The following is a 24,247-nucleotide window of genomic DNA, read 5'->3' on the forward strand; positions in this document are numbered from 1 at the left end:
CATACCGTAGCTCTTTTTAACCTCTCCAAGAAGTGTAAATCAGCAGTCTTGGACTGGGCAGTGAGTCAAAGTCTGAAGTTTGAAAAGAATCGCTGTGTTATTACTGTAAGATAAGAGTCATTGCTGCAGTGGGAGGAAGGGGTTTGAGATTTTGAACAATTTTCTATAGGTTTGCACTGGAGTCTTTCACTTTTTCGTCTTTTTAGTATTTCTCTATATATCTATTTTATTCACCTTCTTCTTCACTGTCTCTCTCACGTTGCTTACATTTGCACACATCACTTTCACTAAAATGTAAGCACTATCACATGCAACACCCTTTTCACAGTCCAAGCTATTGCGCAAGATTTCAAAGAAGGCAAAAAAGTAAATTAGAATTGTCATTTTTTTCCACTATTTTTGAGAAACACAAGTTTCGAATAACTTTAGCATTGTTTGGTTTGTTGGCAGTGCTTATTGGTAAAATGCTTGTGGCTAGAGTTGTGCAGATTTCTGTTTTTGCCGGATCAGTCAAGTATACAAGCCTAAAGTGGTTTGATTTTATGCAAATTGGCTGACACATTCTGGCAAAGTAAAAAAGGTCCTCTACATCAGCAACCTGTGCTGACGGCATCACGGCCCTAAATCCAACTTGTATTATGTCAGTAATAAACAATGTGATAAAAATGATTATTAAAATATGTTTGATTGTGTATAAATTTACTAACAGAGCCACTATAGTCTGAAAGGGTGCAAGATGAGTACGGTAACATGAAAGAGATCATATTTCAGTAGAGGTGGGAGGCGGGGAGAGTAGCACACATTGTGTTTGCTTGAAAGTTTGTGTTTACTGGGGAGACATTGTTTGTTTACATGACGTAACAGCAGTGCATGTTTAAGAGACCTATGCCTAGTAGTAGAATTTAGTATGCTGGTCTGGTCTGCTCCGGCTCTTAATATCAAACTGGTTTGAAAGCTTCTACACAGGCCCAACCCTACTTGAGGCCTTAAGAAACAAAAGGATGAAAATCCCTAATTACTAATAACTAATATTTCAGACTATATAACATGTATTATTTTGAAATCATTGCAGTTCTATATGATGAGCAATTTTACTTTTTGTACCTTTCATATATTTTGATACTAATCAAAATACTTTTGTACTTTTACTTAGGTAACATTTTGAATGCCGGACTTTTACTTGTGGCTAAATGGGTTTACACCGTGTTTTTACTGCTTTTATAAAAGTAAAATATCTAAGCACTCTTTTCACCTCTGCTCTCTCATCACAAATGCCTGTTTTGCATATTATGGGTGTAATTGCGTCTGGGTCTCACACAGTAGCTGTTGAGTTCTCCAGAGGGACAGGGGAACAAGGGGGCAGGACACGGGGGAATGTTAGAAACTTCCTGAAGAAAGTTTTGCACATGTTGAGGGGATGACCTTGTGAGCAGCTGAGGGGGTAATTCTGTGTGTGTGTGTGTGTGTGTGTGTGTGTGTGTGTGTTTGTGTGTCAGTTGGTAGATTATTCATGTTTAGGAATGTTTGTCTTCATCTGTTAAACATTATGGTCTCAAAATGAAATACCTTATCTAACATCGATACCATCAAAAACACAGCCTGCATTTCCCACACTATATATTCTTCACATGTACCTCCTGCAGGTTCTGAAATGGGTAGAGGAGGCAGTGCAGTCATCCAAGATCCACCTGCTTTCCACTGATCACGTTGATGGGGCCAGCAACACTTGGCAGATGCCCTTTGACCCCAGCCTTAAGGAAGTCACCGTGGCCCTCAGTGGCCCAGCACCTAACATTGAGATAAAGAACCCCCAGGGTATGATCAGTTTTACCATAAATATAAACAGTACTGTCAGTGGTATCCTAAAATTCTTAATTTTGTTTGATTGACATATTTATTAGGTCATATACTGTATGTATACAGTATATACTATATATACATTTGAAGAAACAACAGTTGCAGATGCCTCTATTCAGGTTACGAGGGCTAATTAAATGGCTTGATGTGTGTAAACATGATTTGAATCATATGTTGTGGTTGTAACATTCTCGAGATCTCAACCCATGGTAACATCTTTGGGAGCTTTGTAATAAAACGCTCTCTCCCACATCATAAAAACACCACATGAGAGATTAAATATCTTTTGGCAAAAATATCTTTCAGTGTTCCACTTAAGCAGGGGTGTCAAACTCAAATACACAGTCAAAGTCACACGGCCAAAATTAAAAACTGGGACAAAGTCACAGGCTAGACTCGATATTTTTTGAAAAATTGACTACAATTGAGCATGATAAACTTTTTCATATGGAAACAAACTTAAGTTTTGCTTAAACATTGAATCTGGAACAAGCAAAGCTTATTAATATTATAAACACATGATAAAACAAATTTCAAATAAAAGACACATCAGTGGCATTCTTTCTTATTTTTATTTAAATAAATAAAATTAAATTAAAAAATTCTTATGCCCCTCTCTCTATCTGTAGCCTTTCGAGTTCATTTTCAATTGAAACCTTTTTTCACAGGCCAACAACAAAACAACCAAAAAAATAATAATATAGATACTCTGCCTCCCACCTGTCTAGAAAGCTCCTGTTTTCAAAGTCCACCTTTCGTTTTGCTATTTTTTGAGAGGGATTGCTTAAATTTGTGGGGGTTTTTATGTGAAACAAAAGGCTTAAAAATGATAGTAAATGCAGACAATTTTCATGACTTTTTCTATAACAAAGAAAATTCATTGCGATGTTTGCATAGATAATGACACAAAATTTGCTAATGCAGCAACAAGATACATCCAGCACAGCTACAGTGGATTCTAAAAGCAGAAGACCTGTCCAAACACCATGTGTGAACTTCAGGTCTTCTGTGGGTCTCTCTAAATCAAAAAGGAGCTCTTTTTTATAATTGTTTTGGATCAAGGTTTCACAGTCATGCAGGAAGAGTTTGAAAAAGAAAAGGACAATTTACTTTTTAGGAAGTGAAGATAGCTGTAGCTGGTAGAAGCTGAAATACAGTATGCAGACAAAGTAGAGGTTTTTTTTCTCTATCATAGAGCTGGATCAATTTCAACATCATCTGGGGCCCACTAATATAGCACATGTTGTTTCATTTACCTTCAGCCTGCTGTTTAATACTAAAACCATTTCCTGCATATGTTGACAACTTCAATATTGTGTGTGTAACTTGAAACATCAAGAAGTGTTAAGAATTCATTTATATCAGTCAAAGCTGCAGAAAAGGTGAATAATTGTCTCAGTGTTCATGTTTGGCCTCCAGGGAAGTTCGTGGGGAAGAGCGACGGCCTGACGGAGCTCCTGCACATTCCCAACTCTGCCAAAGTTGTCAACATCAAGGACCCACAGCCTGGGATGTGGTCTATCAAGGTAAACAATCCATTCTTTTAGGGAATGTGTGTAAAATTACAGGCTTCTCCTAACAATTCCCAGAGCTTAGCTGTCTTTTCAAAAGACATACTGTCAACAGTTCAGTAGTATAACCTTGAAATGAGGTCACAACTCACACCCCAGGAGGGAGTTGTGCCCTTGAGGAAGGTTCTTAAGTTGAATTACTGCAGTAATATATCAGCATGTTGAGATACAGTGATACGTAATCAATTTAGCATGCATGTAGTCTGGTGAAAGCATCTCTCTGGAAACAAAAACATGATCAGAAAGACACGTTTGAGAACTGAGATGATTTTTAAGACAGTCCAGGTAGATGAAGATAAAGTATGTTCAAGGCTGCTGCTGTCAACACAAACCACTACATTTTTTGTTTGGGGCACCCTTGCTGTTGTTTTCCCCTTGCAGAGTTGAAACTTTTTGCACCCTGCTGTCGAGGTAATGCTAAAAAAAGGTCACACATTTGACTCCCTGCACTGTCAATGCCAGATGTTGGGAAATGACAAGCATTTTTACCTGAGTGATTTGTTGTAGGGGCCCCGCTAGCATTGGCCCCTCTATTCTCTGTAGACTCCTTCTGGGACACTTTCCCTCATTTCAGCATAGCTGTGTTGTGTTAGCACCCATTTGATTTACAGGGGAAGAGATTAGATGAAAATGTGTGTAATCTCTGTGTTTCCTCTTGAAGAAAAGTGCAGTTTTGAGAGGATGCATGTATGCTGACGTTTTTGCATATTTGCCGTAGATTCAATTGGATTCCCTGTGATTTGGTCCGGCACTTTTACACTTCTAGCCTCATTTTATTTTTGCAAAATATGAAAACTCCCTGATTATTACTACAGTGCCTCTTTATTGCTGGGCCTCTTCTTCTCTTTTTCTTGCCATTCCTTTTATTGCGTCTAATCCCCTCTCAGCAGGCAGTTATGACATTATGGGTTATTATCGGCATTATGGGAGATCCATTCACAGTTTAAATAGCATTCATTTGTCTGGATGTACAGGCCTCTCAAAATAGTAATATGAATGTGGAACATGCATTCAATCAGTGATGCATTTTTGTTTATGGACTGAGGTTATTCAATGTATAGGGTAAGCCAATCCCTTTTCAGTTGTGTCTGCACTTAACCCACAGGTTAATCTCATGCTGTGGTCTGTCACTAAACACCAGTGTAAGGAGATTTTTCTCTGTACATAGAAAAACTGGCAGGAGCTCAACATTTCTTACCGTGGCATTTTAGGCTGTCTTTTTCCTTTGTGATAGAGACTAGGAAACTCTTCCCCCGTATGTTACTTTATCGCTGACTACAGCAAATTCGCAAAAAACTTCAGCATACATGCATTGATCAGGATCACCATTGGAATATATATACCATTATATATGCTGTTCCTAAAGTGTCCTCTGTGTAGACGGAGCAGCCGAACAGCAAGCGCAGAGAAAGTGAAACTTGAGGATTCATTAAGCTTTGACAACTTTACTTCAGCCTCTAAAGGCCATTTAAGGAACTACATTTTTTGGCACTTCGGAATTGGCTTCATTTCTCATCAGTTGTCACTCGTTTCTACCTGATCCCCAACATAAAGGGTCGTACCGAGAATCATCTGTGACAGGCTCAACCCAGACTCCCTATGAGAGGTATACTATGTTTTATCTAGGTTTCTGTCCAGAATCGTTTCCCTTTTTAAGGGTTCTAACAAGAATTCAGCCAGGGGGTTCATCAACAATGACAAAACACAAGTGAAAGAAGTTGATTAATGAGATCCCAGATGCAGTTACAGTACATTTAAAAATAACATGAAATCATGGGTTAACATTTAATTTTAAGGGTGAGCATCTCTTAACACTAATGCTTTCAACAATTGCTTTAAGAACTCTTTCTGCCAGAAAGGTTCTTCAGATGTCAGTGGTTTTGGGGAAAACCTTTTGGAACTTTTATTTCTAAAACCTATCAGAGGGTTTTGGTTGAGCTCTATGTTTTCAGACTTCAGCCACGTTGTTGAGCTGTTCCACGGCAAGTGCTCGTAGAAGTGATGAGGAATATCAAACAGACAAATAGCAAAACAGACATTGCATCCTCCTGTCTCATTTCTGTCCCGTGTTTGCCTCTCGCTCTGCTCCCTGTCTCATCCTTCTTCGTGAATCTCTTTCTGTTACATGTCTTCCATTTTGTTTTCTCATGTGTCTTCCTACCATCACATTTACTCCTTTAATTATCTCCCTTGGAGAAGCATAGGAGAATTCTCTGTTCTCTCTATTTAGTCCCAATACATCTTGTTTTTCCCATTTTTCCTCTTGGACTCTGCCTTTTTCAACCTCAGTCCCCTCACCACTCTACCTGTCTTGCAGACTAGAGATATCTTCCTCTCATTTGTAGCTGTGTTTCCTAGGGCATCGAAAGAAATGTGGATAAATACTTGAGGGGGATTTCACTGTTCTGCCATGCTGGGTTTCAGTAAGGCTAATGGCCTGTGACATCCCAGTGTAGGAGCCAGACCATAGATTGTGTGTGAAAAGGAATTTGATCCATTTTAATCTGCCTTTAATTGGATGTTGGGTTAGAGTGTAGAAGGTGGTCTGTACCCACTATCACCCCCCCCCCCCCCCTTTTTTCTCATACTTTTACTTCTTCACCTTACATTGTGCTAAACTCAGTATATTCTACAACTATTACTAAATATGATTAATGTGCAAATACATTGTCTGCAATTAATACAGAGGAAATAATGAAATTATCATTTTAGCACTAAGAGGAAATGATACCAGGTGTGCACAGACATATGCAAGTCAAAAATCCTTTGGCGTCTATATAAGACGTACCAGACTTAACTCTAATGTTAACCCATCTGTGGTGGTGGATGGGTCCAACAAACACAGGACTTGTACCTCAGACATTGGTGTTTGTATCCTGTGTGAAACCAAAAGTCAATGTTGACTTTGTTTGAACAACATAATGTAGTTAAGCAGACTTATTTTAACCCAAACCACAGACTTTTTTCTAATCTTGTTGCCTAAACCTAAAGCATTTCTGGTGACAATACCTCTTTCTTGTGAACATGAGAGTTTATTTTGAAAAGACACTATGCATGCAACAAGCTAAAATGGACACACCGTCCCTGAACGTTTTTTTTTTAAAGTTTAGAGCCACTTACCAAGCTGCAATATTTGATGAGTTGAGAATGTGAAAATTTGCCAGTCACCTCTGTTAGATTAAAAAAGAGGATCTTCATTAGTGGTAAAAATATCTTGAGTTTATGCTTTGTGGGACTGTGTGTATATTTAAATGTGTACTCTACTGAGAGTCATCCAGGTGAGGCATCTTCATTCTGCAGTGACCTCAGCATTGATGAGTACATTTAAGCTTCATGCTGAATTTTATAGCCCATGATAACAGTTTAGAAAGGCTGTAATTTCAAAAGCATGCAAACAGCTCAAAGAAAGAGTCTCTGTGACTTGCCCTTCTCTTGTTCTTTGTGTCTGCTTTCCCCCCCCCCTCTCTCTCTCTCTCTCTGTCCTTATATTGTTCAGTCTGATGTGTAGACAGCAGTCAGGTACCCTGCTGACCACAAAACAAAACATGACATCATTTAAATAATTGGGAAGAAGAAGCAAGACAGTAATTTTAAAGGATGTGAAGAACTTTCTTCTCCCAAGCACGTCGAAAACAAAGATTAAACAATGTTTTTGACCTTAAACGCCATCCTGTTTTCTCATGTTACTGATCCTTAAGCCCATGTTTCTTTGATTTTAGATTGCTATGATATACTATTTCACACGTTTTTATTTGCAATAAATTTTAATAGAATTTATATATTGTGTAATCCAGGATGTAAATCTGGATTCATGGTGAACATTATACCTTGCAGGCACTGCTGTTGCTAGTTACAGACTTAAGATAAATGTAATATTATATAGCCATTAAATAAGTTCATGGGAAAAGGCTATGCTCAAATCATTCTAATGTCACTTTGTAATACATTATAGTTTGTTTTGTTCTGTTTTCAAGGGAAATCAAACATGAACAGCGAAAAGTTACGTTTTTTTTTTCTTTGAGTGTGTTCTGAAGAATCACTTGAGTGGGTTTTAATGTAAAAGACTATCCTTTATTTCATACCAGTCATACTAAAAGACTATCCTTTATTTCATACCAGTCACACAATATGTAATTGTGCTGAGTAAGGTGCTATCTGAGATCTGTGCTGGTCAGCCTGTCTGGGTGGGTGTGAAATTGGGAAATGAGTAGCTTTAATGACAGGTATTCTTCTTGCCTTTGCGCAGAACGTGACCTTTAAGGGACCTCTCCCCTAATTATGGCCTCATTTACAACCAACTAATGACCTGTGATAATTCCATGGTGGCCTTTGGGGCAGGTTTGATGACCACGACATGTATTGTTTTTCATGATAGCAGGCATTAGCATTTAAGGCTGTGTCAGATCCCCTTTGTCCTCATATTACCTCATTGTTTGGGCAATTTAACCCCTGGCCATCTTATGTGTCTGTCTGAATACACTGGTCCTGTTTGGTAGTTTTCTTTTCACAGGGAATTTAAGTTTATGTCAGATAGGTCTCGGTAATTGTAAACTACAGTAAATCCACACATTCTCTTTAATTTCAGTCAATTGCAAATGACAGTGTAGGTTTACATGCCTCACTCTGCATTGTGAGTCAATGTCTGTGACACCTCTAAGTTGTTTTACCCAAGATGAGGAGTTTCCACATCTCACCAACCTATATTTCATTGAAATTACTCTGTCTCTATTTTTGCAAAGCTTCAAAAGACCTTCACATGATAAAGACCACATGACTCGTCTCTCTTTGATTATAGTGGTTGTGTTTGTTTAATTAAAGTATAAATGTCAGACTGAATAGGTCATCTCTGAATTGTGGATGTTTTATAAGCTCGGTTCTGAGGCATTCAACAGTCAGCATTGACTCAAGTGGCTTGTCTACACATGCAGGGATGGTTGGCATACAAAAGGCTGTTACACAACAGTGTCAGTGCTGTGTCTGTCATTTGGACCACTTAGTGCTGCCTTTGATTCAACTAGTCCCCTTTTTTTTGTTTTCTTGAGTTACATGCAATGTATCACCTTCAACTGTTAGTCTTTTCACCCAATCAATTTGGACCAAACATCAAATACCACTCATTAATCCTTTGAAACCTGGATCATCATCCGTTTTCCTGTGCTGCAGTCGGATGCTTTTACAGGCATTTAAACCTTTAAAAGGCGAGCCAATTTATTTGATTTCTCTGAAAATGTTGGGGGGGGGGTGCAAGTTTGCATTAAATGTCCTGCAAATTGAAAAAAAACGAGCAAAAGATGACAAGAAAATGAACTGAAAATGAACTAAATAAATGGGGGGGGGGTCATTAGAATATTTAATTGTTATAATTATATATTTAAGATAGAATTTCCTGTAACTTTTTATTAATTTCTTGCTAAGATTTGGGTAATTGCTTGGTTGCTCATTGCCTTCTTTCAATGTAGTAGAAAGAAATCAAGCCAATTTGCTCAGGTTCCAAGGGGTTCAATAACAGTTTTAAACCATAAAGATGTGACTGCATAAAGTGCCAGTTTTACACATATGTGCTCATCTGTTTACAACACATAAAGACAAAATTTTATTATGAAGATAATATCAGAAACATGGATGTACTAACCAGTAGTTTTGAGTCACGTTACCGGACATATGGAGTCCTGGACATATATCTCTATATCTACATGTCCCTTTTCTTTGATGCAGACCTCTAGTGAAGGAAGACACTCGGTCCGTGTATCAGGTCTCAGCACTATTGACTTCCGAGCCGGGTTTTCCAGAAAACCCACCATGGATTTCAAACAGACCTCTAGTAGGCCAGTTCAAGGTCAGTAAGGTCAACTTTGCCAAAATGTTGAAAAAATGAACCCACAGCTACTTTTTTGCTTTCTTTCACCTGTTGGGTACACTTACATCTTTTAGCTTTGGAACATTAAGATATACAGTTTATGTTATTTAATCTTTTCAGGTATTCCCACTTACATCCTTCTGAACACCACTGGGCTTTCGCCTCCTGCTCGAGCTGACAGGCTAGAGCTCCTGTCCATTAAGGGAGAGGTGCTCAAAACTTTGCCAATCCGCTACTACCCTGACCGCAAGCCATACGGCCTCTGGAACATCACAGAGTTCATTCCACCCAACGAGGCCTTCTTCCTGCGGGTGACAGGATATGACCGGGACGGTTACCCGTTCCAGAGACTCTCCAGTGTTTCTTTCTCCAGTATTGTACCTGGTCAGTGATGCAGATTGTCACCCATATTTGTGTCTGTGTACTCAGAAATTCATGTGACCAACTTTGCTGATATGCTTCATTACCTTTTTTAGATGCCCCAAAGGTTCTGATGCCAGCCACAAGCCATGGTTACTACCTCCAAAGAGGGGCTATCCACTGCCAGGTAGAGAGCTTGATCCCCTTCACTTTGCGCTTCAGCAGAGATGGCAGTAGACTTGGGGTGGACCAACTCTTCAGGTGAGCAGGACTTAGGAATGTCAGTTTACAATCACAGATTTGCCTCAAGGGGGGTTTACAGTCTATACAGTATGCATACAGTATGTATGAAAAGGAGATACTCACCCTCCCCTGTTGCATTTCCTAATTTAAACAAAAGATTTCAAAAGTCAGGTATCAAGAGGAAAAGACATGCTGTGGAGTACATGTTCCTGCCAAAACTAAGTAATTATCAGCCATAAGGTCCTTTTATCCATCTCTCATTTCCGACCTGTTTAAAGTCAGGAGATTAACACATTTTATAGCTGTACTTGAACTGTGAAATGAGATACATCTGTTAAAGTCTTAGCCACCTTTTAAGCATTTCAGAAGATTATTTCAGCGACATGTGGTTAGCAGAACTGTATTTGTCCAGTGGTTTTATGGTTTCTCCTTGTACTACCTTACCAGGTTTTGAAAAAAAAAAATCAGCCATGTAGTCATGTTCGAAGTAAATGAGCTCCACAGCTGCACTATGTTGTTGGATTGGATGATGAAGGATTTGCCCCCTCGTCTCTTAGCGGAGAGGTTGATGATGATACAATAGTCTATTTAGAAATTACATGCTGAGAAACCAATTACCCCTTAGTCAATGACTAATGGTTCCACATTCTTTGCAAATCTATTGATACCCTTTGAAAGATCTGTCCAGCAGGCAGAAACACAAACAAAATGGATCAAACTCTGCTCTCCTTCCAACTCAGTTGGAGGTTAAAACTCACGTATTCCATTTCCATCTCTACACTCCTGTGTGACTAAAACTGATTGAATTTCCATCGGATCAGGGGACGAGCTAGTAGCAGTTTGAATGGATTCAGCTGTATTTTTCCTTTTGATTCCAGTGAGTCCAACAATGCATCATGGCAAATACCCCAGGTAACTCTGAAGGATGAAGGCTTCTACGAGTGTGTTGCTATAAGCAGCGCTGGGACAGGAAGAGCTCGCACCTTTCTGGATGTATCAGGTAAGCACACACCGGGACTCATTCACGCTGTCACAAGACACTAATAGGCCATCTATTAACCTCTTTTAATAACTGACCTGTAATGCAATGATTTAATGAAAACTGCCCTCCAGTGTGCTGTGCAGTGTACTCCTGGGGACATTGTAGTCCCCAGATTGTTTCTGGGAAGTGAGCACTCTAGACTTCTATGCTGCTCTTTGATATACAGAGCTGTGTCCACACTGCAGCTGCACAGAAGAAGAGACACTGTGTAAGGCTCTGTGATAACATCATCTACTCTCTTCTGATGAGAAGTGGTGAATTTACAGCTCACAGCAACTTGATATGACACGATCTCTGGCTTTTGTTTGATATTTAGTGCCTGTTAAAAAAAAAAGTTGCACATTTGCGATCCGTCGTTAACGCTGTTAGCTTGTTTACTATATTATGTGAATGCCGCTGTAACACTGAACATTCTGCTGAGCTCATTCAAACTTTAAAACTTGATATGAAAAGAAAATGAGTTGTTGAATATTCATATTGAACTGCCAAATCTAATTTCACTGACATTATTTTAAGCAAGATACCAAAGTCGAAATGAATAACATTGGCAGGCTATATTACAGGTTTCCCCTATGTTAGCATGTAGCTATGTGTAGAAATGTATTTAATGTAAACACTTGCATAAGTGTGCCTGGAGCAGATGACCATAGAACAAAATGCATCACAAACTGACATCACCTTATCTCGAAAGTAGAAAGAAAGTTGGAATCAGAGTATTCAAGATGGCCTGAAGCCTGAAGGTTCTTGCCCACAGTTAATACTTTTACATATGTTTACCTCTTTATTTTAAACTTTGGCCATGTTTTATATGAACATCTAACACTGTAACAATATATATACTTATATAAAACAGAAAATAAAGGTAATCATAATAGACCCCCTTAACAAAAATGATACAAAACAAAAGGAATTTGCAGAATATGAGACAAATAATATATTAAGAAACTATTGGAACATGTCACAAAGATTCGCTACATAGACAGCAGTGTTGACTTTTGTTAATGGACTGTAATACTGCAGTTTATGTTAACTAACAGTGCATGGTGAGCTACCCTCCATCACCACAGGTAATGAGCCAGGACTGTTGGACAGGAATGCTTAGGGGCTGGCAAGCATTAGACTGTCAACAAGTGTAATTGGTGTGTGATGGATCTACTTGCAGGGTAGTGAGCAATTTAAAGTAAAAAAAAATAAAAAATCTGCTATAGCATACGTATCTGCTCAGTGATGTATTTTTCCTGTATTCTTTTGAGAAAAAAATCACACCAAAGGGGAGCAATTACATTTTTTTACATTATTAGGTATCTATCTATGCAGATGGAAAGCCTTTTTGGACAAAGCCAGTCAAATCTGGACTAAAGCAGTAACGGCTGTGTACTCTTTAATACTAGTAACAGCATGATCAGCTCCTGCTACAGTGTGAGTTTGTTTACTTTGGGTGTTTTTCATTATGCTAACTTATGCCTCCTCGCATCCTCTCCCCTCCTGTTTCCCATCCACCATCATCGAGGATCTTTCGATCCCTTAAATACACCTTTAAGAGACAAAAAGTGAGGAGAGAAGAGGCTTTTGAGGGAGCCAAGAGAGTGTAAAATCAGGTGTCCTATGTGTCATCTTTCTGACACATCTTTGCTGGAGAAGTGGGGAAGAGACACATGTAAGGAAGCAAGGAGAAACGTTAGGATAATGAAAAGCACCCTTTGTGTTCTCTCGTACATTACGGTGTAACACCGGGGCTCTGTCAGCCTTCCAGCTGTTATCAATCGAACTCAGACACTGCCACAATCCTTCAGTAGACCAAGAAGAAAAGGAGCATTTCTGATTTTTAATAACCTTTTTTTCTTTCTTTTAGTAACAAACGTTTTTAACAATATATTTAAAAATACTTTGACATCATTTTGACAACAAAAAGGGATAAGTAAATGTGGTTTCACTTGGACTTATAAGTGTCATTGTCTTTAATCTACCATGTCATGTTTACAAAGTAACACTTTCTGTATAAAGACATAAAATATTTTGAGTGAAATGGTGCAGCAAGAGTTTGTGTCATGCTTAGTAGGTTTACACACGCGCTCACACACACAAACTCAAGCACTAACACTACTTTCAGACATATGGTTGGAATCCAAGCACCAGTTGATGTGGGTTGAATAGAGTTCAAGGTCTCTTGCTGTGGATCCCATGCAGAGAGCCTTCGTGATGGTGGCATTAATGTAGCTTTAAGGAAAATCTGTCCCTATAACATGATGCTGTAATGCATGCCTCACAGCGATCATGAAATCCTGGGTTTATGGTACAGTTTGTGTGCCTGATTTGTAAAGTAATGGGCTGTAAATATGATGGAAGACAAGAATATATGTAAAGCTGTAAATAAGGGCCAGGCTGTGCACGAAAAATGCAATATGGTGATAGTAAAGTTCAGGTGGCATTAATGCAGGTTCAATACAACAGTGTTGCTTAAACACAAATAATCACTGACCACCACAGTAAGAAATGCATAAAAATGTACAATCTTAAAGAGAAATTTATCATCTATGTAATAAATTGCATGGTGGATGACTTTGTGATCATCACAATGTCAATGCTTTGAGCTGTGGATACTGATTTATACCTTTAATTTCACCACTGGGCAAAAAATTAACTTTTGCCTATTCCAAAATACTCTGTAGTGTGTTTATTTTTCTCTCTGAGCCCTTTCCATTATGAGACCCCTGAGCTGACACCACATGAGTCTCAGTGCAGTCAGTAAAAGTCTCCCTGTCCAAATTTTTGCTTTCCAAAAAACTTCCTGCTTTGTGAAATTCACTGGAGCTCCATCAACATGATGAATGCCAAGCAGAAAGGGAGAAGGTGGAGAGCGGGGAAAAGAGAGTGAGAGGTAGTTGAAAGAGGCTTTGTGAACCACAAGAAGAGAGAGGGAGCCAGGCAGGGATCTGTGTAATGTATGAGCGCAAGTCATTACTGTAACTCACCTACCATTTTCACAGTCCAAAAGTGCAGAACGGACTTAGTTTGTCCAGTTTTTACCTCTTATGATGTCTGTAAAATTAGGTGAAATTAATCCTACTCAATGACAACCTTTGTCACTGGGCCAGTGATATTCTGAACAGGATGACAGACCCCTGCATTTTACACTTGAACACACATAAACATACACATAATAGCCACTCAGCTGACAAATTTATGTCATCCTAATCCCAGGGAGCTGTGCTGAAATACCCAGCATCCTCCTTGTATCAGGACCAAAGCCTTTGCTATCTCCTACCCTCATCTTCTCTTTCTCCTTCCTTTTACCTGCTGAATAAAATGATCAACACAGTGTGAGGGAGTGTTTTCAACACGATGCTAAGAAAAAAGACAGAGATAGTGGAAGGGACATAGAGAAATAAGAAGATTGCTGACCATCATTCTAATAGGGATGTTTCAAAAATGACATTTCTCTTACACACGGCAAAGAAAAGTTACGTGAAGTCCCTTTATACAAAGTTGAGAAACATATAAAACCAAACACACAATGTGGGCCACAGCAGTGCATTATATGAGGGTTATGCTGACATAAATATGGTGATTTTGGTGAAGAAATATGGATTATTTAAACTGCATTTGCAAATGATGGAGGTCCTGTCAGAAGCCACGTGAACAGTCCAGTCAGTACAGTACAGTGAACATTAAAATTTTATTTCATCACTTGTAATTTCAAACTTCCCCTCCACTCAAAAATGTCTTTTTCGTTGTGTTGCTGTTTGAGCTTCAGTGTACAAAATGATATAATGTGGAAGGTTTGGCACTAGAAGAATTTTTTCACATTCAAGTGCTGAAAATGGAAAGTTTCTTTGTGCTCATTGAACATCCCGTTTTCAGGTATTGGCCTACAAGCAGCATTTGTGACATCACAGAGAGTTTGAGAGCCAATTCTGGTCCAAATATTCAAGTTGCAAAAGTGCGATGTTGAAATTTGAAGTGCATGTACACTGAGAATTACATTGTAGTGAGGTAGCAAACACCGGTTGTCTGGAAGGTCAACTTTTATTTATGAATTGTGGATGTTTAACCCTTGGAAACTTGGAGCGACATCACTTTTCTTCTGCTGCTTTCAAATGCCTTTTACAAGTATTTCAACCTTTGCACTCTGAACACATAGGTGCCATTTCTTTCAAAAACATGGGGAAAAAAGGCAACAAGAAACTTGGTTAGAAATATTCCACAAATTGCAAGAAATTAGCAGATTTAGAATTTTTTTTTTTTTTTTAAAGCCAGGGAAAAATGACTTGGAAAAAATGAAAAAAAAGCTAGGAACAAAAAAGATTTATGATTATCATAATTACGTACAATTATGTCACAGAAGTATTACAGTAACTCAGTAGTGAGCCCTTGTCACAAGTTTTGGGCATGAATCACAAGCAGTTCCACCAAAGATTGATGTCCACCTCTCAGATTGTTTAATTTGAATATTTTTAAGATAAAGAGGTAACATTGGTCAGTACCTCACAGAGGCCAGAAGCTTTTTCATTTACTCTTAAGCTTCGATTATAATATATATCATGTCGTCATCCTACAGAGCCACCTCCAGCCATCACAGTTGCGGGTAATGTGACTGTGTCTCCTGGCTCCCGCGCTGTCCTCACCTGCCACGTCGTCAGTACGGTCAACTTCAACCTCACCTGGCTGAGAGGAGGTCAGGATGCCCGTCTGGACCCACAGGTGCACGTCTTGACCAACCTCTCACTGCAGGTGGCTGCTGTGACCCCAGATCATTCGGGCTGGTATGAGTGCATCGCTATAAATGAAGGAGGGGCAACAGCAGAGCGAATCTACCTCACTGTGCAAGGTGAGGAGTGGTGTAAGATCAGAAATTTGTTCAATGTGCAAATACATAATACACATTGAAGTTCATATTGACTTCAAAAAGCTGAGCTTACCAGCCTACATCTGAGCTATAATTTTGTTGCTGTTTTATGTGTGTACTTACATGTGTTTGTACAACTTTTCCTCTGCGTGATTTACACTGTGGCGAAATAGGACTCTTGGCAAACACAACCCCCTTCCGAAATACATGATCATCTCCCAAGTGCCCCCGCCCTTCTTTCCTCCCCAGCTCCCTATAATTCACCCTAATGTTTTATGGGACGTGTGAAAATAATTTATGCCTGACTCTTAGGCAGCACTAAAGGAGAGCTTTCCATCTCCGGACAGCATTTATAGTCATGTTCTTAACACTTTACTGACACTTATTCCGAAACACTTTGTTGTACAAAGTATTGCTGGCTATCTTGCTAGCAGCACAGAGCATCAGCGCCGTGCTTGGCCAGGAAATGCCGATGTAATATAGCCACTAAAATCTGTCATTAGTGAATGATTTCAGCCAGAAGCCATGGAGGAGAATCCAAGAGGTATAGAGAGTTGAAAGAAAGCAAGTGAGAGCAGCAAAGAACTTTGTTTTACGCAATCCAGAACAAATAAACATCTAGTATTTACTTTGTTATACAACCATCAGCCCAAGAAAAAGCTGATTCAAAGACCATATGCTGCTTATTGTCACCTAAATTCCTCTTTTATGTGTCCTGCCAGGTCTTGATGCTTCTAAGCAAATATTTTATTCTCTCTCCATAAGAATAGAAAAGAAACTGCTCCATTTCACCTTAAGCTGACTTTCTTTCTTGACCTAAATTTGAGTAATTGAAAAGTTCACTGTGTTTTTTACTTGGAGGGGCTAGTTGTGTCTGTAAAGTAAACATCAATGACACAGAAAAGTTGCAGGTTTAATACCAGTGCTGCAGACAGGTTTGGAGGGGAACTCTATCATTTGGCTCATCGTACTGAGTGATAAGTTGCACAGACGACCCTGAAGCATTTTCCCTGGTTAAACTGGATATTTTTCTCTGTTTATCTCCTCATCTGTTCCATTATTTTTCATCCTCCCATACTTTCTTTGTTATCCTTTTCTTTAACCGATGTCTTACTTCTTCTTCTTTTTTTTTTTTTTGGCGTTATCTCTTTCTTTCGCTAAAACAGCTGTCAGCAAGCCCTTGGGGTTTCCTAATTACCCCCGGTCAGTCCCATCCTAGTTATTAGCCTCACTTTGAAGTGAGTAAAGTCTGCTGACATCTCACAATACTGTGATGGAACACAGTGGAATTGGGTGAACATGCCAACAGAGACAGGATGAAGAAGTACAGATTTTTAGCTGTTTTCCTGCTGTTTTAGTAATGAAGAAAATCATCCAGAAATCAATGTCGTTCATGCAAGTTGTTGATTCGAAGAAGAGGGGAGGATGAGATAGAAGGACGATGAATTGTGAGTGGGAGTGAATGCAGATAAGCGAGGAAGCAAGAAATACAGAAAGACAAAGCAGGTGATGATGGGAGTGCTAAAGACAGGCTTCCTCCTGACACATTATGGCTGCTGCTGAGTCAGGGTCGAGCAATGTGTCTCCCCTATCAGGAACCTCCTTGCTCCTGAACTCAGAGGGGGCAGGGTGACCTTGCGAGTTGGAAGAAGCAAGTAAGGAGAGAGGCCGGCTTGGCTGTAAATACAGTTCTTTTGACAGCCTTACTTTTGACCTTGTGTGGGTCATACAAACAGCACAGTACAGCCTGAGGAACTCCTGAGATTAAGATCAATACTGTGGCAAGTTGAGGTATTTTTGATTTGTTTCAAGTCAGGGTTGTTATACATTAAAATTATTGCTTGTGAATTTAATGTCAGCATCTGGTAAAGGTGCTGCATTTCTTTCAGAATGGGGCATCCCTGATGATTGAAGTTAGAGCATCAGCACAAATTTCTACTTGTATACATTCATTCACACCAAGTTGTGGCTACTGGCCTCTGTCGCTGCAGCCCTTACTAGAAGGAACCAAAGTCAATGCGTCCTATTTTGGTTTATAGATGGCATGCAAGGAATAATAAGTTTGACTCACTGTCCCCTTCTTGTTATATGAAAAACACAAAATGTACCTCACTTTCATCTTAGATGGACAGAGTTTTAGTTGTTCTCCACTGTCTCTCCGTTGTGACAACTAGTTCTCACACTGTATTTCCTACACTTTGGAAAGGTCAAGGACTCTGGAGATACTCCAGCAGTGGGAATAGAATAGAGAAAACACGCCGATGAAAGGATGAGTTACAGTACGCATCATGAATCAATTGGAAAATCATTTCAGATTCCACAGCTTCTCTGGGTCTGGATTCAATATTCCTCCCTGTTTTACCAATAAAGACAGAAAAAACATATGCTGTGAAACATTATTAGTTGTAGTAACAGCCATCACTCTTCCTGATACAGCAACAATAAAAGTTGATGCTCTGTAACATCTTGTGGCTCAGCTTAAAGTCGTTCAGATAATAATGTTGCACGTAAAGGTCCAAAACCAACGAAATCACCTTAAAGTGTATTAATATGTAACAATATACATGTATCAAGATTTTATGTGACATTTTTCAAACTTAAATACACTTATATCGTAAGTGATGGACAAAAATATTTTGATAAATATTCCTAAATCAACTTTGATTTCCACTTCCACAGCGTCTTATTGTGACTATTTCAAAAATAGCTTATTGACCAAGTGGTTGAATTTACCCAAAGCAGCAATGATGATATATTAGGTGAATTGAGTGGCTAAATTAGACTGAATATTATTCAACTGATTAATCTGGAAAATTTGTATTTTTTTCTCTTTTCCTCTAGAGGTGCCCAGGGTTTCAGTGGAGCCTCGCAATCAAACCTTTACAACAGGAGATGAAGTGAGGATCAGATGCTCGGCCAGCGGCTACCCTCCACCCCGTCTGGTCTGGACCCACAACGGCATGTTCCTCATGGCATCCAGCAGGTTAATCCATCTTCTTTTACATGAATAGATTTGATGACTTTTATGTATTTTAATTGTGTGTCTTAATCCTAATCACTAGTTTGACTTTTTCTCTCTCCCATTCTTGCAGTCATGACCCCATTAGTATTTTTATCATGCTGAAATTTTATAAAATACTACATTGTGTTTGTCATGTGTGTTCAGACACAGGATGACTCCTGGTGGCACACTGGTTCTAAAAAACATGGAGCAAAGGGATGGAGGAGTGTATGGCTGCTTGGCCAGCAACCAGGCTGGGACGGACACAGTGACCTCCATCCTAACTTACATTGGTGAGTACCACAGAGAACGTCTATCCATCCATCCATCTATCAGCTCTACCGGCTATACCTGGTAGATTCAGACCTGTCTGGCTGTGAGGCAACAGCGCTAACCATCTCACCTCTGTGGCGCTTCAGAGCATATACAGTCAAATGGAAATAAATAAAACAGATATTAATTTTATCTGCACATCCATGCAGCATGCACTTTCTTTCAATTTGCTCTCTCCATCACACTGATGTTCTGTCTGTTGTTTAATAATTCTCCTTCCCTAGAATCTCCTGTGGTGACGGTGGCTCTGAGTGATATTCTCATTGGCATTGGAGAAACTACAGTGATGGCCTGTTCTGCGTCTGGAGTCCCACAGCCTGATATTTGGTGGTACAAAGGTAACACCTGAGAAGGAAAGACAGCAGAAAATAAAACATGCATAACAAAAAAATAAAAAATAAATAAATATAAGCTTGGTGTGCAGCTAAAATAACACCATCCGTTCAGTTGAGAAATATTAATTCCGCAGAAGGATTGAGTGGTTTAGTTTTCCCACTATTTGCTCATACAATCCAAATAAAATACGCTGACCAGCTTCATATTTGCATTTATTCTAAATGCTAGGTGGTGTACTGCTGCATTCGTCATCCCTCTTGGACGTGGACACGTTCGGAGGTACACTGACAATCAAGGAGACCCAGGATGCCGATGCTGGAGATTATACCTGCGTAGCTGTCAATGCTGCTGGCACCTCATCAGGAAAGATCTCTCTTGATGTAGGAGGTGAGTGGTTAAATGCACATAGTGAATGTGTAGTAAAAGCACCACTCACTATAAAGAACCCATAATAAGAACAGAGTAAAAAGGAAAATTACTACTTGTGTAGCCTTATCAGAGCTGTGAATGTGCAGACTGTTGCTTGTTTTTTGTGTTGCAAGGTTGCAACAGGTAGCTGTTTCATGGTATACATGCATCAAACCCAAATGGTCAATGAATTGGCTGTTATGGCTCACAGTATACACTTGTGTGTGTGATGTCTGTGTGTAATGACACAAAGGCTGCTTTGGTGCTGTTCAGGAACTATGCCTTTGCCTGGCCGAGGACAGAACGTGTCTGGTTTACACCTAAACAGGGTTACACAGGGGTGTGTCAAGATCTGGGCAATCTAGACTTTTACCCATGCACAGAATATTAAATATAACAGACATGTATTACACACAACAATGCATACTCAGACATCTGTAAAACTGTTCTGAATACTGCTTTTGCATATTTCTACTGTTGTAAATTCAACATATGGAACTCTAGAATGTTAAGTGTTAAATAAATGAAAAATATAAATCAAATAAAAATCATATGAAAAATTTGGGTAAAAAATGAATAAATCAAAATAACTGAAGACATTGTTAAAATTATATTATTTTGTCATTCGTTTTCATAGTAACTTAATTTTGTTGGATATCATTTTTGTTTTGCTATAGTCATTTTTAAGAATGACCTTTTTACAAAGTCTGTTTTTATTTAATTATGAAAACCCCGGGGCTGACCCAGAACATGCTGGAGGGATTATATTTCTTATCTGGTCTGGGAATGCCTTGGGATCCCCAAGGAGAAGCTAGGTAGAGAGATGTCTGGGGTTCTTTGCTCAGCCTGCTGCCCCTGCGGCCTGGCCCTGGATAAGGGGATGAAAATAGATGGATGGATTTTTCCAAATAACACATTTCATGTCATGTGATTGGTTTAAAAGTTTTTTAAAAAAATCTGTAATGAAATAAAAATGAACTCCTAAATGATAATGAAGAATATGATATTTATCTATTTAATTTAGTCATGTGATTATTTATTTGATAATTATTTTTAAAATAATAAACACTTTGGGGCTCCATAACCACACACTTCAGTACATCTGGTCCTAAAATCTGTAGCTTCCATGATTGACAGCTTGATTGTCTGTGGAATGCGAAACAGATGGATGGGTATCTCCTGAACTTCTTGATCTTTTCCATCTCCAACCTTGATTGTTCCAGCCGCACCTAAGTTCACCCGAGAGCCATCAGATGTAGCGTTGGACATCGGCTCCAACGTGACCCTGCTCTGCCTCGTCCAGGGTCACCCTGAACCACAGGTCACCTGGAGAAGAGAGGATGGACTTCCCCTTTTCAACAGGCCCCGTGCACATGGCACTGTTACACAGAGCAGGGAAGCTCTTCACATCAACAGTGAGTGTTTAGGGGGATATATGCATACATATTACACATATAAATGCTTTACATTTATACCCACATAAACATTGCTTTTTCTGTCAGACCTGTGGGTGGAAGATGAGGCAGTGTATATCTGTGAGGCTCACAACCACTTTGGCAAGATCGAGGCCCAGGCCAGAGTCACTGTGACTGGACTGGGTGAGTCTGAAAAGTCATGTCGCTTTCTTTCTGTCTCGTCCCTTAATATCAGAAAGTAGTGTCTCTTCATCTGCAAATTAGTGCAAGTATTCATAGCTCAGTGGCTAGGCCTGTCTTCTGCACTTCAAAGACAAAGCTGTGTGGCAAATCCATCTGCACAATCACACATGCTTAACTTTACTTTTTATTTGCTAAATATGCATTATGCATATTATTATGCATTACTATTATGCAGTATGTCAAATCAAAGATTTCTAAAAGTTGTAAAACAACATACAGTACCTTTGAGTACCTACGTCTGTCTGTATGTCCGTGATGTGTGTGTCTCTGTTTCAGTCTTTACACATGAGTGCGAGTTCATTAGCACATTTCAGTGGGTGTGTTTGAACACATGGGCCTTGTTAACCACTGTTTCTGTTTCACCGTTTTCTTTACAGTGGAAACACACTGAGCTCTTACATGTGGGCCAAAGGTTAGAAACCACAGACCCACCCAGATGACATATATTACTGCCCCACTGCCCCATTTCCCCACTGACGATGTTATCTCACAAGACACACACACCTAATGCAGAAGCACGTGTGAAGTAGCTTCTTGGGACAGCGGTGGAAGAGGATAGCAATAAAAATGGCTTATTTGTGTGTTCATGTGTGTGAGTGAGTGTGTTTGTGAAGCTCCCAGGCCAGTCAGGGCGGTCATCAAATTCCCCTCAACGACACCCTGTTGTCTGTCTCAGCCCCAACAGATGACATCAGCATTGTCCATATGAACACAGCATTTAGTTAGTGATATCATTGAGTTTGTGTGTTTATGTTTGGTCCACAGATTTGCATATATGAGGGAATAAAGGGGTGTGTTGATACTTTTAGCAGCTGTGGAAAATGTATACTGTATATTCTATATGGTGAATGTGTTTATAGCAACCAAGCTTTCCCTGTTCATCATACAGTACAAACACAAACACTTATACATGTGCTCCTTTGGGTTTTGCCAGAGGTAAAGACCTTTGACCATTAGTGTGTTATTTATGGTAGAAAATAAATATAACCACACTTTTTTGTCCATTCTTTTGGATTTACTAGACCAGTGCCTGGTCAAAGTGTGTCCTTTGGGAACGAGCTGATTACTTGGCGTACCGTATCACTTGCAGCTTTCTGAAGAACTGCTCATCCAAATAAATTCACACACTGGTCCTGAGCTACACCTACCATGACATAGCAGCGCTAGAGTAAACATGTCAGTTTAGGTTGCTACAATCTACAATCTCTCTTTTGTCATCTATTGTTGAATGTACTGTAGCAAGCAACAATTGTCTGTTTTTTGTTGTAATGATTCAAAGGGGCCCCCTCTCAATACACTATACAGTGTGTGCATAATGCACTACTAATTAATATGTGTTGTAGCTCTTAAGCACTTGCACTTTACCCTGTACTCTCTTAGGCCCTCGGAAATACATTCACAAGTGTGAAGTCAATTGAATCAATGGTTGTTGCAAAAATTAAAAGACAGACGGACAAAGACAGACAGAGACTGATTTTAAAGATATGGTGGAATGAAATATTTAGTTGGGTTCTTCTGGTTATATACTTTAAGAAGGTACTTGACCTGTATGTGTATGTGTCTGATCTCTAGTTAGTATCAAATAGCCTCACAGGATTTTTAAAGCTCCCTGCTAATATGAAACTACTGAATTATTTTCTTGAATACTTTCCTTTCAAGCTCTAAGCCTTGTTAATGTTTTTTTTTTACATAATCCCCATAATTGTTTGCACTGTATCTGCAGTCTCGCCTGTCATCGCGATGAGTCCAGCTGTGCTCAGTGTGATAGAGGACCAGCAGGTGACTTTGCCCTGTGTGCTCCTGGCTGGGAATCCACTGCCTGAGAGGCAATGGCTGCACAACTACGGCTTGGTGAGGACACATTTTTTACATGTTTTTAATGTCTTTATTTGCATCCAAGTTAAATATCCATGATTCAACTGGAAGCTGTTTCACCCACAAATGTTTCAGGTGACCTCAGATCAGTATGTGACAGTGAGGCGGGACGGCAGTCTGCATATAGAGAGAATGCGGCTGGACGATGCGGGTGACTACACCTGTTTGGCTGAAAATGTTATCGGGGCCACAAACCATACCACCACTGTCAACGTCTATGGTAATATACAAAAACTCACACACAAACCAATTTTAAACAGAGATGCACATGTACAAATGTGAGGAAAATTACACTAGTTAAGTCTTTAAGATGCCTCATGAGGAATTTGCGTATAGCTGGACCCATACTGAGTGTGTCCAATCAAGTAGACAACGTACGTGCAACAGGAATTGGGGAAATGTGATAAATCTGCTGACTGTACAGGGCAAATGTGTAGCTGATGCTGTTGTTAGGTTTGTATGTAATATTATACCAATATTATGTCTTTATACAATTTTTAGCCCCGTCTGGAAACATCTCATCAATAGCTAGCAAGACCTACCTATCCAGTTGCCACAGAGTTTTGTACAGTTTTATCTCAAAGAATAACCTTGTCTGTAAGATAATGGCTACATAATGGTATGTAAAGTCATAAGTGACTTGGATAAATTCACATACCAATAATTTGGTGGCATTATTTTTTGAAAAAGCTAGCCATGCGCATAAAAAGGAGAAACAGAAGATCCAGAGGATGTTTTTATTGAAACAGCAACATTTTTCTTCATGTCTTTCTATTTTGGATTTATAAGCATAATATAAACACTTAATGAAAGGTTTATAACACGCTATAGCTCCAGGTTCCTGGTTTTGTGTATATTGG

General features: G+C 39.3%; 1 protein-coding gene across 1 annotated transcript in view; it reads left to right on the forward strand.

Annotated features, from left to right (window-relative positions):
* The window catches only part of hmcn1 (hemicentin 1), a 99,887-nt gene that overhangs the window by 25,035 nt on the left and 50,605 nt on the right, over positions 1-24,247 (forward strand). The window contains exons 5-19 of the mRNA XM_042514831.1: positions 1,644-1,815; positions 3,277-3,383; positions 9,144-9,264; positions 9,406-9,669; positions 9,762-9,906; positions 10,767-10,888; positions 15,489-15,758; positions 18,618-18,759; positions 18,943-19,070; positions 19,335-19,448; positions 19,675-19,833; positions 21,078-21,269; positions 21,357-21,452; positions 23,236-23,363; positions 23,463-23,607. Of these exons, the coding sequence (XP_042370765.1) occupies positions 1,644-1,815; positions 3,277-3,383; positions 9,144-9,264; positions 9,406-9,669; positions 9,762-9,906; positions 10,767-10,888; positions 15,489-15,758; positions 18,618-18,759; positions 18,943-19,070; positions 19,335-19,448; positions 19,675-19,833; positions 21,078-21,269; positions 21,357-21,452; positions 23,236-23,363; positions 23,463-23,607 (2,305 nt within the window). The remainder of the gene's footprint in view (positions 1-1,643; positions 1,816-3,276; positions 3,384-9,143; positions 9,265-9,405; positions 9,670-9,761; positions 9,907-10,766; positions 10,889-15,488; positions 15,759-18,617; positions 18,760-18,942; positions 19,071-19,334; positions 19,449-19,674; positions 19,834-21,077; positions 21,270-21,356; positions 21,453-23,235; positions 23,364-23,462; positions 23,608-24,247) is intronic.

The sequence above is a fragment of the Plectropomus leopardus genome, chromosome 3 (genome assembly GCF_008729295.1).
Source record: "Plectropomus leopardus isolate mb chromosome 3, YSFRI_Pleo_2.0, whole genome shotgun sequence".
NCBI classification, from domain to species: Eukaryota; Metazoa; Chordata; class Actinopteri; order Perciformes; family Serranidae; genus Plectropomus; species Plectropomus leopardus.